Source organism: Siphateles boraxobius, unplaced genomic scaffold, assembly GCF_051911475.1.
Source record: "Siphateles boraxobius isolate OS27281-9 unplaced genomic scaffold, OSU_SipBor_1 22, whole genome shotgun sequence".
In the NCBI taxonomy this organism is placed as follows: Eukaryota; Metazoa; Chordata; class Actinopteri; order Cypriniformes; family Leuciscidae; genus Siphateles; species Siphateles boraxobius.
This window is the reverse complement of record NW_027508833.1, coordinates 2,787,869-2,806,665: the sequence shown is the minus strand read 5'-3', so window position 1 is coordinate 2,806,665 and position 18,797 is coordinate 2,787,869. Positions and strand designations below refer to the sequence as shown.

General features: G+C 41.4%; 1 protein-coding gene across 3 annotated transcripts in view; it reads right to left on the bottom strand.

Annotated features, from left to right (window-relative positions):
• LOC143746506 (CAP-Gly domain-containing linker protein 4) overlaps positions 1-17,845 on the bottom strand; it is a 62,885-nt gene extending 45,040 nt beyond the window's left edge. For 2 of the 3 annotated variants that reach the window (XM_077238338.1, XM_077238340.1), the window contains exons 1-3: positions 17,694-17,822; positions 1,027-1,173; positions 326-465 (exon numbers count right to left, since the gene is read on the bottom strand). In XM_077238338.1, the coding sequence (XP_077094453.1) occupies positions 326-465; positions 1,027-1,159 (273 nt within the window). In that variant the 5' untranslated portion in view covers positions 1,160-1,173; positions 17,694-17,822. Of the gene's footprint in view, positions 1-325; positions 466-1,026; positions 1,174-17,693 lie in introns of all 3 variants that reach the window. The other variant, XM_077238339.1, reaches the window with a different exon arrangement.
• Between the last annotated feature and the right edge of the window lie 952 nt (positions 17,846-18,797).

Below are 18,797 nucleotides of genomic sequence, written 5' to 3'. Positions count from 1 at the left end.
ATATAAACGTAATTTTGAAAACAAAAAGTAAGAATTTCGGGTTTATTTCTCGCAATTGCGAGTTTATATCTCACAATTCTGACTTTATAACACACAAGTGCAACTGTATATCATGCAATTCTAAGATGTAAACTCGCAAATGTGAGAAAAAAGTCAGAATTGTGAGATTAAAAAGTCGCAATCACCTTTTTTATTTTCATGCTGCGGCGGAAACAAGCTGCCATAGATACAGTATATAATGTGAAAAGTCGATAAAATAATTATCGAGATGGGCCTACAATATGTTTCACATTGTCTTTAAAGACCACGAGTTTGAGATTCTGACCTCGTTGCCAAAGACATTAATATTCCGCTGGACTTGGGGAACCCACTGCCTGAGAACAGCGAAGAGCTCGGGCACAGTGGTCTGAGGATCCAACAGAACGTCCCGACACAGAGGATCATTCAGGTCAAAGAACGAGAACTCTGCAAAACAGAACGGTTGAATCAAACTAAACATTTGCATTTGAGTCAATATAAATGATTTAAACCTATTCATCTCGATTTATCCATGCTGAGCCAGAGCCCCGATCACTCAAAATCAGTTAGACAGCTCAGTTTGAAGTGAATTAAAGTGTGAGAGTGAATGAGAAGTGAGTACAGAGAGAGAATGATGTACCAGTGCTGACAGGCAGAAAATTGGAAAAAAAATGCTGTGACCTTGTCAATACTTTAGCTTTACAGCAGCTTAAGCAGTGTCCGCAATTTAGGGTCTAAATGTGTACTCCATAAATAAAGCTACACTTCACAAAACAGCTAAATAAGTTGTTTTTTTATTGGCCAGGAAGCCTTACGACTGAAGAAAAATATAAAAATCCATCGCTGTACAGCCTCAGGCGGAATTTGATGTGAAAAATAACTTGTCAGCATTTTTTTGTGTGACCTATTTAAAAGCTTGTATGAGAACATTCTCACAGAAGCTACATGTTTAACTGAAAGTGAAAGGATATCTGAAACTTGATGACGTGTTCAGACCCACACGCTCACCGCAGTCTGAAGGCATGGGTGCTGATGCCACCTGATGGATCACCGGTCGCTCAGAGTTATGGGTAATAATATTGTACCGGCCCAGGACCGAGTCTCCCTCTGAAGACTCCCTCAGCACATCCTCCTTGGTCATCGCCCCCTCACCACCTAAACACAAATATATTTGCAACAAAACACATTAATAGTCACATATAGGGGAGACATTATAGGCTAAATAAATGATGGATAACAATAATAAATTATATACTATTATATACAATTTCAGTAGTGATAGTGATCAAAGTTTTTAAAAAAAGTCTCTTCTGTATTTATTTGTATTTATTTGATCCAAAATACAGCAATATTATGTTCCAGTAAAAAAATAATAAAAAAAAATTCTATATTTGCTTTATCGTTTCACAGAACAGAGTCAGAATAAGAAAAATTAAATAATTGAGCACTTTTCATGTGCTTCTGGGTCATTAGTGGTGTACGTCTTTGAGTTATGACATGGAAACCGCATGTGTTTATTATGTGCCTTACTGTGCAAGCTGAAACCTCAGTACCTGTTGCCACCAAGTTTTGCTGCAGGTCTTTTGCTGTCACTCTAGGTTTTTCTGAACCTGCCTTTTCAGAAATCTGGTTGCAGCCGTTGATAGCTTATTTTTCTGCCTAATCCAGTGAAACGTCTACGGTTACGTATGTAACCCTCGTTCCCTGAGTAGGGAACGGAGACGTTACGTCAGATGACGACGAATGGGGTTTCGCTTAGAAAGCCTATCAACTTCGAGTATTACAAAACGAGCCAATGGCAAAGAAATGCCATGGGTCTGCGGAATTTGCATGGCGTAACTCCGCCCCACCTCGTGGGTATAAAAGGAGGAAGCCGGCAGCAAGCAGATATGTTTCTTCGCTGAGGAGCCAAGACTGAGCTCAGGCGATCCCCGTGGTACAGCGGAAAGTGGCAGGCAGACGTAACGTCTCTGTTCCCTACTCAGGGAACGAGGGTTACATGCGTAACCGTAGACGTTCCCTTTCGTTGTCACTCCGAGTTACGTCGGATGATGACGAATGGGGTTACCAGTCTAATCACGCCACCTTCTCAGCTGTCTTCCAGTGTCCTGTGTAAATCGAGATCCCTGTCGAGACTGGACGAAGGACTCCATTTAACACAGGAATACCAAGGTACACTGGGAAGCATATCCCAAGCTAGGGGAAGTATGCAATTAATGCCAACCCGGAGGGGGGAGGGGGGGGAGGGGGTTAGAGAATACACATATGACCCAAAGGAACATATGGAGAACACTGGGGTATCCAGCCGCAGGTGGAATATTTCAACCCCAGGGGTGGCAAGGTGGCTTGCCAAGGGAAAGACACATACTCAGAGAGGCTTACAGTGGAAATACACATGTGGGGGTCGCTCAGGGGAGGGACCATGCACACGGGAGGCACCTAGCCGACGCGCATGCAATAGACACTGGCGCCAACGTCAGGAGTGCTGGAGGAACTCAGGGCTTTCGGGGAAGCTCACCTGAGGAGAATATCGCACGTATCCAGTCCGTGGAGTGGAATGGCGAGCAAACGAAGACACCTGAGCGGGTCCAGTACTAGCTGGTTGAAGCGAGCAGGGGCGTCATGCAAGCCAAAATTCTGGGGGGGCACAATCTGAGACGTTGCAATTGTTTTCTGCCGGGTGATATGGATCATTTTAGGAGGGGTCAGGGGGTTTCTCCACCTGAAAATTTTTAAATTCTGGCTGCTAAACATACCATTTCAATCCAGTTTGGGTGGGAGGGAGAGAAATACCTTAACGGAGCTAGTAGCAACCCTCCTCTATCTGAGGACTAAGTTAAAGTATCTATTTTGTAAGTTTATGTAAAAGACAGGTTGATGAAAGAACTGTAAGCTCAAATTCAAAAGCTTTTGAAGTCTACTTCATTAAAGCATGTTTACACACACACTTACTGTAGCCTACACTTATGCCTACTACACATGATTCTAAAAACAGTACCATTGCAGTTTTTATGTTATGATTTTAAATTGGTATGTGACCTAAGAACGATCTTACATTAAAGGTACATAAAGGTGCTGAGGTCTGACTTTGTGGTGCTCTGAAATTAAGTTATATTAATATTAATATGTGATGAAGGACTTGAACTAATTCAATGCCGATTTGTTGCTTTGCCCACTTACCAATTCAAGACCATCTGTAAAACATCGCCAGCTCAACGTGTGAGACGAGTGAGTTGCTTGAACATACACAGCAAAGATTATAGAGCGCTACGTGCGTAGCGCTCTAGATTTGATATACACAGACACCATATTAGGAAAAAAGGCGCGGGCTGATGCTGACCGATTTATTACACATCCAGAAGAATACATTTGAGTCGTTATAGGCTCTGGTAATTATGGAGCATAATAGGAATAAAGTTGTGACAAAAAAATTATCAGGGAGGAAAAATCTGAGGGGGCACGTACCATCCACTTAGAATGGGCATGACGCCAATGGAAGCGAGTACATGAGAGGACACTGGCTCCACTCGGAGATTGTAGAATCTGGCGAATGTGTTAGGTGTCGCCCAGCCTGCAGCTCTGCAGATGTCTGTTAGCGAGGCGCCATGCGCAAGAGCCCAAGAGGACGCCACACTCCGGGTGGAGTGGGCAGTCACACCAAGGGGGCACCTTGCTGCTGGTATGCCAAAGCAATGGCGTCCACTATACAGTGAGACAACCTTTGCTTGGAGAGAGCCTTTCCCTTCAGCTTCCCACCATAACAGACAAAGAGCTGGTCTGAGGTCCTGAAACACTGCGTCCTGTCTACATAGGCACGGAGAGCGCGTACTGGACAGAACAGTGCCAAGGCTGGGTCTGCCTCCTCCGGGGGCAGCGCTTGCAGGTTCACCACCTGGTCCCGGAAGGGAGTGGTAGGAACCTTGGGCACATATCCAGGCCAGGGTCTCAGGATCACGTGAGTAAGCCGGCCCGAATTCCAGGCACGCTTCGTCAACGGAGAATGCGTGCAGGTCCCCTACCCTCTTGATGGAGGCCAGTGCAACTAGGAGCACTGTCTTCATAGACAGGAATTTAAGCTCGACTGATTGCAGGGGCTCAAATGGAGCACTCTTCAGGGCAGTTAGAACCACTGAGAGGTCCCAAGAGGGAACGAGAGGAGGGCGAGGCGGATTTAGTCTCCTCGCTCCTCTCAGGAACCTGATGACCAGGTCGTGCTTCCCCACCGACTTACCTTCGATGAGGTCATGGTGTGCGGCAATAGCGGCAACATAGACCTTCAGGGTGGAGGGAGACAGCCTTCGCTCCAGCCCCTGTTGAAGGAAGGAAAGCACAACGCTGATCGAGCATCTCCGGGGGTCTTCTCGGTGAGAAGAGCACCAGCTGACGAAGAGGTTCCACTTCAACGCATAGACGTGTCTCGTGGACGACGCCCTAGCGGAAGTGATTGTAGCCACCACCGCTGGTGGTAGGGTACTCAAACCTGCCTCGTCCCGTCTAGGAGCCACACGTGGAGGTTCCAGAGATCGGGGCGAGGGTGCCATAGGGTGCCCCGTCCCTGAGAAAGAAGGTTCTTCCTCAGAGGGATCGGCCAGGGAGGTGCTGTCGCGAGGAGTACTAGTTCGGGGAACCAGGTCTGGTTGGGCCAGTAAGGGGCAACCAAGATGACCTGCTCCTCGTCCTCCCTGACCTTGCGCAAGGTCTGCGCAAGAAGGCTCACTGGGAGAAACGCATACTTGCGGCCCTGCGGCCGGCTGTGCGCCAGAGCATCCGTGCCGAGCGTGCCCTAGGTCAGGGAATAAAACTGGGCGCAATGGGTCGAGTCGTGGGAGGCAAACAGATCTATCTGTGCGTCCCCGAACTGGTCCCAAATCAGCTGGACCGACTGGGGATGGAGTCGCCATTCTCCAGGGAGTGGTTGGAGCCCTGAGAGCTCGTCGGCTGCACAGTTCAGCGCTCCGGGAATGAAAATGGCTCGAAGCGACCTCAGATGCTTCTGACTCCATAGGAGGTGGTGGCGGGCGAGTTGTGACATACGGCGGGAGCGTAGACCACCTTGATGGTTGATGTACGCTACAGTGGCGGTATTGTCTGAACGGACTAGTACGTGTTGACCCCTGAGCAACGCCCGGAAGCGGTGCAGGGCAAGGCGTACTGCCAACAACTCGAGGCAATTGACATGCCAAAGCCGCTGGGGTCCTGACCAGGAGCCCGCAGCAGCATGTCCATTGCACATGGCGCCCCAGCCCGTGGTGGAGGCATCTGTTGAGATAACAACATGCCGGGAAGCTCGTACCAGGGGGACACCCGCCCTGAGAAAACTGAGGTTCGACCACGGGGTGAAGAACTGACGGCAGGTCGGAGTAACTGGTACTCGGAGCCAGCCGTGTTGCCATGCCCACCTCGGGACTCGGTCGCGAAGCCAAAGCTGAAGCGGTCTTATATGAAGCAATCCGAGCGGCGTGACCGCGGCTGCAGATGCCATATGCCCCAGGAGCCTCTCAAAGAGTTTCAGTGGAACCGCACTCCTGCCCTCGAATTGTCTCAGGCAAGTCAGCAGTGACTGCGCGCGCTCACTCGTAAGCTGCGCGGATATGGCGACCGAGTCGATGTCCATACCGAGAAAGGAGATCCTCTGCACGAGGCAAAGTTTGCTCTTCTCCCAGTTGACCCGAAGGCCCAGACGAGCTAGGTGCCGAAGCACTAGGTCCCTGTGTTCGCAAACCTGATCTCGAGAGTGAGCTAGGATCAGCCAGTCGTCGATATAACTCAGGATGCGAACCCCGTGTTCCCGAAGGGGAACAAGGGCAGCCTCGACGACCTTCGTGAAGATGCGAGAAGACAGGGCTAGCCCGAAAGGGAGAACCGCATACTGGTATGCCTGCCTCCTCGAAAGCAAACCGAAGGAACGGTCTGTGTCGAGCAAGAATGAAGACATGAAAGTAGGCGTCCTTCAGGTCGATCGCTGCAAACCAATCCTGGGGCCGTATGCATTCGAAAACGCGTTTGGCGGTGAGCATCTTGAACGGCATCCTGTGAAGGGAGGAAGTCCAGGATTGGCCGTAACCCACCGGTTTTCTTGGGGACAATGAAGTAGGGGCTGTAGAAGCACTCTTCACCAGCAGGGTGGCAATCTCTGCTCTCATGATGGGGGCATTGCCACCGATCAAAGTGGAGCGGACTCCCCTGAAGCGGGGAGGAGACCGTGCGAACTGAATCGCATAGCCGAACCTGACGGTCCGTGCGATCTAGCGGGACAGACGGGGAAGCTCTAGCCAGGCTCCCAGGAACTGAACCAGCGGGATCATCCGAACCACAGGCGTCCCCCCGGAGGGGCAGCGAAGCGGAGAAACTAGCCTAGACGTGGACGGCATAGCGGCCCGGTGTGGGGGCACAGTTAGCAACCGCGCCCTGGCAGAGGGGGCCAGGGGAGGACCAGGCTGGTCGTCCCGCGGGGGCCTGCTCTGCCAGGGGTCTGGCGACAGAGGGGGACAGGGGCGAAGCGGTCCGTGGACGGCACGCCGTGTCAACCGCCTGGGACAGAGGGGGGCGAGGAGAGCACGGCTTGTGGGCGGCGCTCTGTGTCGCCCGAGAACTCTGTGAGCTCAGGGAAGAGGGGATTGTTTCTGTTTTTAACCACATTAGGGAACAAAAGATTCTCCCCCGGCCCTCCAGCGGGGGGTGGATGAGGGGACTCTCACTCTTGCGAGTTCACGGAGTCTCGACCGTAATGACGCGATGATCATGTTCCCACAGAGAGAACATGAGTCATCCACGAGCGCTGCTCTAGCATGATCAATGCCCAAACATACTATGCAGCGCTCCTGCCCATCAGAGTCCGATACCAATCTGCCGCAACCAGAAGTACACGGGCGAGACATCTTTAAAAAGACGTGCCACGTGTAAGCTCTTTTTGTGAGAGAAAACTCAAGTGTTAAAGCACCCGGGGAGAAACGCACCGACTGGCAGACCACTGCAACAGATCAGCAGGAAGCACGCTCTCGCCGTAGATCGCCGTCACACCAACACTCAAGGTACTCGTTTGTAAAGCAGACAATTCAGAGATGGCTTGTGGAGAGGAGAATACACTTGGCTCCGAAGCGAAAACATATCTGCTTGCTGCCGGCTTCCTCCTTTTATACCCACGAGGTGGGGCGGAGTTACGCCATGCAAATTCCGCAGACCCATGGCATTTATTTGCCATTGGCTCGTTTTGTAATACTCGAAGTTGATAGGCTTTCTAAGCGAAACCCCATTCGTCATCATCCGACGTAACTCGGAGTGGCAACGAAAGGGAACTACAGTTCCTTTAACTTAGAACTTGCAAACTATTCTTCCAACTGTCTCTCTAGGGACATTTAGTGCTTTCGCTATCTTTTTGTATCCCGTTCCTTGTTTATGAAGGACGATGACATCTTCTCTTAACTTTTTGGACCATTCTTTTGACTATATTTCTTTGGTAATAGTTCTTACAATCAGTCAAACGTGACTCAACAAACCTAGCCAGTTCAGATATTTATGTGTTCTAGCTCAAGCACACCTGGTGCAACTAATGAATCCCTTGATTAGTAGCATCAGGTGTACCTGAGACAACACCTGTTTTCCAAATGTGTGCTGTTGTGAGGGAGACTGCGGAAGTCAGTAAAAGTTGCATTTTCAGTTGAATTTGGGGAAACCACTTATTACAACCAGCTATTACAATTACTTTTGTTTGATTATTTCATTGCAAACAGCTGAAAGTATGTACATTTTGCCAATAAACCTTACTTGGAATGGGGGCTGAATAATTTCGATTACAAGAGCTTAAATTCAACGTGAAATCAAGATTAATCATATTTATATAAGTAATATTTGGAAATATTGCTATGGTTTAAATTTTTTTTTTTCTATTTTGATATATTTTAAAATGTAAAAGCAATTTTCTTTCAGATTACTCGATTGCCTTCAATGTCACATGATCCTTCAGAAATCATTCTAATTTGGTGTCAATTATTATTGCTGTTTAATATTTTTTGGGGGAAATATGATCAATATTTTGGATTATTTAATGAATAGAAAGTTCAAAAGAACAGCATTTATTTGAACCGAAATTGTCTGCAATAATGTAAAAGGGTTTTCTGTCACATTTGAGGAATTTAATGCATCACTGCTGGAAAAAAATATATAATTTATTTAAAAAGAGAGAAAAATCCTGTGATATTACTTGATGTCTATAAATTATGCAAGGATGTGCTGCATTCAGACCTGTTATTATTTGCACTCTTCACAACTCAATTAATAACCCATGGGTAACATCAATTTGTTCCCTACGCGTTTCACTCAGACATGTCACAAAAAAGTAACATTATGCACACTTGTATTAATGCTGACTTTAAGTGTACATAAGAGGTGCATTTATAATCCCCTTCTTGTAATGTAATCATAGTCTAATTTATTGAGTGCATTCATTCAGGTTATGCTTTTTATGATGTATTATTATGATATTTGATGTGTGTATTTGCTCTGCAAGTTTAAGTAAGCTCAAGCTTGATGTTGCATGCGGGTGTAATGTTCCATCTCCATGAAGAGAAGAGTCACCCTGGGATTTATGACCATTATTAAGAAAAGTCTGTAAAAAAAAAAAAATACAGTGCACTTTATGAAATAAATAAGTGCATATACTTAGTGGAACAGATCTGGAATGTTGCTCCAATTATCTGTGATCTTCCATTCTTCCATTAGAATCGTGCATTCGATTTCGCATATGGCTGTAAGTATGGTTCTGTATTTTTAGATTTGAAGTCTGAGGACCTTCAAAATTGCTGTATTACAACTTGCTGTATTACTCTCTTCTGCCTTTGTAAATGTGGAGAAACAACATGACATCATGACTTTGCGTAGTTTGTTGAGAGTAAAATATAAAACTGAAAGTCAATTGTACTGTATTAGCCTCTGCTTGTTGAATCTGTATTTACTAACAGCACAAATACTTTTTGCAGACATTTTACACAGTAGCTATGCTAAACTGATCTATAAAATAACACCCTTCTGTCCAATCATCCAACATTAATTTAATACAATGAATATTAGTGGGATCCAATGTTGTTTAAAACTCCATTAGCTCATCATATAGACAAAATAGTAACAAAAAATGTGACCAAAATAAATATTGATGGTTAAGTTTAAAATGAAAGAAATTAAGACATTGAATTAGTATTTACATTTTAGAGTTGTATTGCAAAATAAAATTATTATAATTAATAATTATTTAAATTTTATGTAATTGTATTATTTTTACAATGCAGTTTTACTATAGTTTACAATAGTTTTTATTTTATTTTGCTTAATAATGCATTTAATAATAATCACAAAACAATAATTATAATTTTAAAAGTTATACTGAATTCACTGGTACTAGATTTATTTTTAATTTGGCCTTTATTGTTAAAACAAAGACAGCAGCAGGTTTATTAGACTGCTGTCCCTTTAAGAGCTCTATGGATCCAATATACTAATTACACATGTTTTATTTCTCAACTAACTGTAAGATATAACAGACTGTTTACTATGATACTCGCATTGACCGGCATTTTTAACGTAATTTTGTGGGAATATGTCCGTTCAAGCGCAAGACGTGAAAGAGCTCAATTCAGCATTTGCACGCTGTCTGAGAAGCGGCTTTCTGGGCGCACGGTTCAGATGTGTGCACACACAAAACTTCTCACATTCTGGAATAAAATAAAAATATTTTAAAGTTAATAGATTTTTTTCCCACACTTCTTAGTAGAAATGTGGTCTTCTTGGTCTTTCTCTGCATGGATATCTAAGCAGCAGCAATATGAGATGATAAATGCTTCATATCCCCATCATCATATTACACAATAATCAACATGATTTTGGGCCGAATTATGCAGCCATACAAACAAGCAAATCAAACCTGCCTATTTTTTTTTTATTTTTTTTACAATTTGTTCAGTGCTACATCGCTACCATATTCTTTAGTGTTCCACAAGGGGGGAAAAAGTCATACAAATTCAAGACTGACATGAGGGTGAGTAAATGATTTTGGTGAACTATATCCCTTTAATGTTACTGTGATGCTGTAAAATTGCTGTCAGTGTAAATTAGGGTTGCCTCCTGTCCCGGTTTTACCGGTATTGTCCTTCTTTTTAATAACCTGTCCCGGGAAATTTATCCACCCTCCCGGGACACCGAATGTCCCGGTTTTCGAAAGGCTACGTGAATATGTATGTTCAATTTACTATTTTCTCTCAGCTTGAAATAGCCTATGCGTTGTGCACACAGTGGTCGGTGTCTCTTGTGTGTAGAATGCGCTATCATTGGCTCTGGGATGTGTGATGTGACGCAGGCTACGTCATAAAGCGCCTCTGTCTTGGCAGCTAGCCAGTTACTACAGGCGGCAATTAGACAAGCAGTGAAGAAGATTGTACGTCAACGTGGTTCGTTAGCGTTAACATGGCTGGCGAGACAGAGGACGAATATGACAGTGTTTTCACAGAGACTGACAGGCCAGTAAAAAAGAAAATTAAACGTTCAACATACTTTAATAATGACTGGATGAAAAATGACAAACACTCCACATGGCTAAAGCCAACACCAGGCGACCCACTATGCAAATGCAAATCGTATGTCATCCCTCTACTTATTTCTTTAGCAAAGAGGAAGCAAAAGCAAGCACAAGCACCAGCATCTAAGCAATCAGATAAGCTATAAGTAAAAGGAGAACTCCGGGCAATTTTTAAGTTAATCTTGATCGTTACACCTTTGTGAGTAATGTCTATAGAAAAAAAAACGAACCGGATTGGTGCTTGCAACACGGAGCTGATGCCGCAAATGCCCAGAGCTCCCACTCAGCTAAAACGGCAGTTATGGGGGCATATACATAAAGAGTGTCGTTGTGCCTCATAACAGACACGAAATGCAATTAAAATGTCTGTCCAACATGAACAGGGCCCTTACATGTGAACAAGATGTGTTTAGCAACTTAGCCATTGTTTAAATTCACCTAAATAGTGTTTTAGACGACTAGCTGTAGTCTCGCGCTGAAGTCCCGTGGGAACTCAGTTGTAGCCGGAAAAAAGTAAACAGTGTCCAGGTGGGAGGAGCGTAGTGTGTGAAGAGTGATGATCGGAGTTGCTCACAAGTGAAGAAGAAATGGTTCGCGTTTGTGTCGTTCCTGATTGCGACAACAGTATGTGAAAATACAAGAAACTACATTTTCATCGTCTTCCTTTCCATGACCTCGAGATTCTGCAGTTGTGGCTAGTTTTACTTCAACTTGATGTGCAAACTCCCATAAAAGTACGCGCTAAAGATTACGCATTTGCAGCGAACACTTTGACAAGGATGACTACACAGACACAACACAGCGGGGCCGGTTGAAGAAAAAATCCATTTCGTGGACGAAGACTTGTGCAACCACTGTGGAGGTAATGTAAACTTTATTTATCCTTCCATTTGGGCACACACGGCTTGAGATGTGCAGTAATATGTTTTTGTAGTCTTATTTGCAAAACTTTAATTATTTCACTAGCTTCTATGTCTTCAATTATATTTATATATATATATAATATACTCCCACCTGCACACTGGTATTTACCTTTTTAATTGCATTTTGTGTCTGTTTCTGTTATGAGTCTGTTGTGTCTGTACATTACTCACAAAGGTATAACGATCAAGATTAACTTAAAAATTGCCCGGAGTTCTCCTTTAAGTAAGATAAGTGAGAATACTTGAGATGTTTAAAATATTCGCGACTATGAACAATCTTACTGCACAAAGTCCCGATTTTGTCTTCTGGGTCTAATGTCTAATGGACATTTTCGCTTGTGAGCAAAGCGGTGGCCGGGTCATCGATATGTCCAGGTTTTTTTTATTTTTTTATCAGGCATATGTGGCAACCCTAGTGTGAATAAGGCATTACTTGTCCATCCACACTAATGTAATATCCTACATTATCTTCATTTTGTTTTGTTTTGATTTTTTTTATTGTCAATGACAATTGAAATTAAAATTGCAATGAATGCAATTAACAAGCATATGTAGTTAATAACATTAAAATGAAAACTGACAGCCCTAGTCATTAATAAAGTCACCAGAGCTCGCAATCTCAATTCACAGGCATCATTAGCCACAGCATCATTGTGAGTCACAGCACACTGAATTACAAAGCTGCTTAAAATATCACACTCTCTCAGCTTTGGGTGTAATAAAAGAACAATTGTTCTGCGTCTGAAAAACAGATTAGAGAAGGCTGAAGCGAATATAAAAGATGATTTCAAATTGTGCATCAACAACACAAACACAGAACCGGTTAGGATTCATTAAAAAAAGAAAAAGAAACAATGAGCACACAACACTCACCTTCACGGAAGTCTGACTGTCTGTTTTGCGTTTGCTCAATAACTAACATTTTGGCAGTTTTGTCCTGCTAATGATGGGTTGAGGGAACCTCAACTGTACGTAAACCCTTCACGTTCTGCATTTCTGTGCATTCTGCCATCACCATCCACTGTCCATGAGGCTATTCATGAAACACACCCTGTGAGAGGGCAGGGTTACTCTTTGTTTCAATGTTTTTAGATTTTGTACTAACTAGTAGAGATGGGAAAAGCTGTTCAACAAGTTTATTACTGATTAGTGAGGTCCACCAGTAAGTCCGTAATGTATGGTTACAGGTTTATCCATAATGAGGTATAAATGTTTTAAAAGTTACATTCACAAGTGGACTGTCAGTACACTACAACATATATAATACGTAATCATCAGGCCCATGTGACTAGAGTGATTTGAATGAGATTTGGTGGCACGGAAAGTACAATGTAAGTGTGTGAAACGTGTGCATAAGAAAAAGTGTTTGGTTGGTTCATTGATACCCTATTTTAATTTGCAAATAAAATTTGCATTTATTTAAAGGAATGTTATGGGTCCAATATGAGCTAATCTGTAACATGCTTTCTATTATCACAGAAAAGAATATTGACTGACTCAGTTAAAGGTACAATATGTAGGATTTTTGCAGTAAAATATCCAAAAACCACTAGGCCAATGTTATATATTTTGTTTAGTTGATTACTTACAATATCCCAAATGTTTCAAACAATTTGTAAATCGTGAGAAAATTGCGATTTTAACCAAGGAAACGGGGCGTGTGAGCAGGGGTGAGGAGTCGCCATTCAATGACGTCATATCCGCGTTACCCTCGGTTTCCGCCAGGTTTGACCTCGTACTGGCATAGTAACCATGGCGACAGACGTTGACAACTGGCCCGTTATGCCTAGCAGGACGCTCACGCTGTTGTTGTTTTGTGCAAACATTTTGGATCATGGCAAGCAGACTTTGAGACAAAAAGAGGACTAAAACGAAGATCAACATCTTTCGAGATGCCGAGAGCTCCACGTCTGCGACTAACTTCGACTTGACAGAGACGCGAGTGTTGCATGTACTTTTAGACAGGTGAGCAAATGTACATAAAACAAATGTTATTAATGTTAAAGGGTTAGTTCACCCAAAAATGAAAATTAAGTCATTAATTACTCACCCCCATGCTGTACCAACCCCGTAAGACCTTCGTTCATCTTCGGAACACAAATGAAGATATTTTTGATTAAATCTGAGAGGTGGATCACTGCTACATAGGCTGCCAGAGGGAATGAAACTTGACGGCCCAGAAAGTCATTAAAGAACATGTTTAAATAATCCATGTGCCTACAGTGGCTCAACTATAAGTTTATCAAGCGACGAGACTACTTTTTTCCCGAAAAAAAAAACATAATAACGACTTTATTCGACTATTCCTTTTCATTCCTTGTGGGCCTGAGACGAGAGTTCAAGAGATTTTCACGACGCATGCGCGAGAACTGATCAAGAAGTATTAGAAGAAGAACGTTCTCTTCTCAGTTCTCGCGCATGCGTCGTGGAAATCTCTTGAACTCTCGTCTCAGGCCCACAAGGAATGAAAAGGAATAGTCGAATAAAGTCGTTATTATGTTTTTTTTTTCGGGAAAAAAGTAGTCTCGTCGCTTGATAAACTTATAGTTGAGCCACTGTAGGCACATGGATTATTTAAACATGTTCTTTAATGACTTTCTGGGCCGTCAAGTTTCATTCCCTCTGGCAGCCTATGTAGCAGTGATCCACCTCTCAGATTTAATCAAAAATATCTTCATTTGTGTTCCGAAGATGAACGAAGGTCTTACGGGGTTGGTACAGCATGGGGGTGAGTAATTAATGACTTAATTTTCATTTTTGGGTGAACTAACCCTTTAATCAATGTTATTTAGTTCAACATGATGAAATGTTAGAATATGAGCTGTATGTTATTCTAACGTTGATCTAGCTTAACGTACTTAGTCTCATACAGCCAACACACACCCTAACTAACAACATTCAACACACTCAAATGAAGTTTAGTGTGATACTGTAAATGTTAGAGCAAGTGAAACAGCGCTGCGTCACCTCAAGTTTGATTCGTCTAATAAACTGACCTGTGCGAGTATTAATTCAGCACTTGCGTGTAGTTCGGTATAATGAAATGTTATTGTCCTTATTCTTTTATATCCTTGGGACCCGCGTTGCGTGTGGCGCTGGTATACGTCTAGCAATCGCGCCCTGCTTCATACCACAGTCATGTTAAAAACATTAATGTATTCACTCATCCATAAAAGATCCATCAGCTTGACGACAAGATCCATAATTCAGCTTAATGTGGAATATACGTCATCAATATACGCCTTTGTTATTGTAAGAGGTTAGCGACCCCTGGTGGCGAAAAATCCTTGCATATTGTACCTTTAAGAATGAATGAAAGAAAGAATGTTCCAAAATTAAAATAAATTTAAAAAAAAAAAAACATTCACCCTCATGTCATTCAACTTTTCATTTGTGGAACAAAATATCGTGGTAAATGAATGAGTGGAAACTCATTTTTTGTTTTCTAAAACAATGAAAGTCAATGGGGTTCAAAATGATTTAGACCTCATTGATTTTCAAAATATCTTCTTTTGTGTTCCACAGAAGAAAGAAAATCACACAGATTTGAAATCAGGGTGAGTATTTTTGCACGACAAGGATGTACTAAAAAAGTTTTTCCTTCGCATACAGACGACAATGTGGTCAAAACGACTAAAAACACTGTATTCTGCTGCCAGGCCAGTAGTTGCCGATGTCACATTGTAAAGAACTTGCCTATAGACATGCGTATGACATCACCATTTTCACAAATTCACATTTTCAGTAGTTTACACAAAGACAATAACAGTAACGTTTTAAAACAATTTCACTTAGAAACCCGTTTTCAAAAGTTTGCGTTTTCAGGCCCTCAAAACGCTGTTGCTACTGTATGTAAATGAGCAGCCAAAACACATCAGAAGCTTTTCACTTTTAGTTGAAAACTGTGTCGTGTAAAAAGTCCCTTGATGACAAACATTTTGAAAACTGAACTGAGATTCCCATCTAGGGAGATTCCTTCTGAATGCAGAACAGTCAGGTTCACTTGATTTACATAATGCCAAATATGTGTGATTTACAGATCACTGTACAAAGATAATAATGACACATAGGAGAAGATCCATGTATTCAATTTTAGGAAATTACGATTTTGAGATTCATGCCTTGAATGTGCACAGCATACATAGAAAACAAATTTACTCTCTTTAAGTTTTATTTTTCTGTCTTAAGTTGTTAACTTATATAAAAAGTAGCCCAGTTGCACCTTTGACTTTCACTAGTAGTCTGAGTGTACTTCACAAGGGCTTTTTAAATAAACTCATAATCCTGTCATCTTTACAGATATAACAGGTCATTTCCTCATTTGAATCACTGTGCCATTATTACCTTTGCATGGCAATGAATGATTAATAATGACCAAGAATATTTGGCATTATGTCCATTATAAGCGATCCACTGAGAGCACCTCAAGGTGTGTGTGTCTCCACAGCAAAAACCTGTCCTAGAGTAAATACTCTTCTAATAGATCAGAGGTTTCAGTCACAAAGACAGCATAATAGTGACCAGACAGCTAAAGACAAGACACAATTATACTGAAGTATAAAAACAGATGACTGCACAAAGACAGGATTTAACTTACCTATTACATAAGACTGCAGAGTGTTACGTATCGAGAGAGCTTGTTATGACTATCAACTTTACCTTTGTTGCTTTGTTGGTCAGCTCAGCTGGGCTACTCTACTAAACCTGAACAACAATAAAACGATCCGAAAAAGGGCATGATGATTCCCAAGGAAACGCAGCACATTCCCCAAACGTACAAGTATTTGGGTTCCCATTTGGTTCTTTTTGGGAACACAAGAATAAAGGTCCAACATTTTTTGTAGGTTGTATTATTTAAACCATAAAATAATGTTCCCAAAACATTGCATAGAGGTTTTTCTGAGGCAACATAAATATAACTTAAAAAGAACATCTAATCGAGGAAGTGAACGGTCAATGTGATTTTGCCTACTAAGATGTGTTCCTGAGTCAACATATTTGATTGATCTTGGAACAACATTCCTGTCCAAAAATGTAGTCCTAACCCTATCCCTACCCCTAAACCTAACCCTTCACATCACTTATCCCTAAAATCAGAGGGAAGTGATAGGTGAATAACATTGATGTAGAAGCACCTAACCCTGGTTGTAAGCCTAAACTGGACTATTAATTAACTAATTAAATTTGATTGGTTGATTGAAATGTTGTTTTCAGGATCAACAAATATGAAACTGAAAATATTGAAGCTTGAGTCTTGTAGTGTGCAACTGACTTAACACACACACATTAGTTATAATTAGTTACAACCGATATAGGTGTTTTAATAGCCGATATCTACAGATGTTTATTTCCAAAGAAACCAATAACAGATCATATGATGGTCAAAAGAATGCAGATAGATACAGTATAACGCAGTCGCATACTAATGATGACTGCTAAAATGAATCACTTGCTTTTACATACTATTTACTCACAATTGACAATTTAAATAAAAACAAAATTAACAAGGCTGTCTTCATAATTTGAAACTATGTAATCTAATCTCTAATATAATCTCAAATTAGGCAGATACAATTAATCGGCCCTGGTATATCATTACATCACTACATATAATCAAAATGCACATAAATGCAGGACAAACTAGTGTCAAGGGCCATTCTAGCGAGTCACTAAACAACTAAATTACTCAGTAGCCTACTTTTTTTTTTAACAATCTGTTCTTTGTGTGTTTTTGGACATATATCATGGTACAGTACTAACATATGTACCATGGTAATTCCTTGATACTTTGTATCACTTTCTCAAGCCATCACTTTACCATTAAGTATTTGTCTTGTTCAGCACTCAGATGTGATAGTTTATTGTTATAAGTAGATAACTCGTTACATAACACAGTGCTAGAATGCACTGGATCAGCAGAGCATTAGAACCAGATTAAAGACTGATTATTGCCCAGTTTAGACGGTTACCACAAAGATGTAATTACAAGCATTTGTTTTTTTGTCTTTCCTGAGACTAACTATCATGTTCGTTAACTAAACAGAACATCACTAGATTTCTGCACATAGGCTACCTTACTGCAACAGCTTGTTGAAGGGCCATGCATCATTTCACACATCGACTGCTTCAAACACACAGCAAACACAGACATGACAGGTTCGAGACGTTCTGACACGGCGACAAAATACCTGCTCCTTAATGAAACAGAAAACCGCAGTTTCTCTCGTTGGGTCGCTAGCTTCGTGCTCATGTTTTCATTTTATCTTCTGGTTTCAGCGCCTTCAATTTGTCCGGATTCACTTCCGACATCGTGACGTAATTCAGACGTCACTCAGCGCATGGCAAAACAAAAAAAACGCCTTCAGTAGGCTATCTGTAATATAGCAATGCAATATTAAAATAATAATAAAGATTTTCGAAATACTTTTATATTTTTCACTATGCTATTATTGGAGATCCGCAATATGAATTTAATTGTAACCCCTTTCCAAGCACATAAATGACCAAAAATCATCCCTATGTGTCAACAAAACAAATGTTGTTGCTTTTTTGTTTGTTTGTGTTTTGTAAAAGACGCAATTTTGGACTATATTGTATGATTTTAGGATAATAAAAAGAATCTCAACTTCTCAACAACTATGCACAATTTTAGGACAACATCATTGCAGATATGTTGTAAATATTCCATAATGTGAACTAAAATAAATGCATAATCCAGACGTGGATTCTCAGATGTAATTGTGTTTAGTGCTTCATAATACTCTATAGAAATAACCATAGCACCACATTAAGAGTAAATATTATGCACAGTATACAGCCTAGTTAACTAAAATGAAAATAAAAATGTTTTAAAATAAACAACAAACGTTAACTGAAATATAATTAAATATACAAACATTTAAACATTTTATTTCAGCCATTTGCTTAGGAAACATTTCTCATTTTCGTTTAGCCTAACTTGATAAAATAACTAAAATTAAAATTAGCAAAGAAAAAAATATGTAGGCCTATATCCCCTGTGCATCCTTGTGGACATTTTTTTTTCAGTTTTTTTTTTTTTGGATAACTTTGCCTGTGTTAATGCCAAGTGTGTGTAATAATAATTAAAAAAAAAAAAAAATATATATATATATATATATATATATATATATATTGGTCATTATGCAAATGATTAGAATTGTAATATAGCAGTGCAGCTGACAGCATATTTCTGCCTGTGAAACTCAATTTCCAGTAATGATGTCTAGGAATTACCTGCTGGCATTTAAATACCACTTGTTGATCAGATTAAA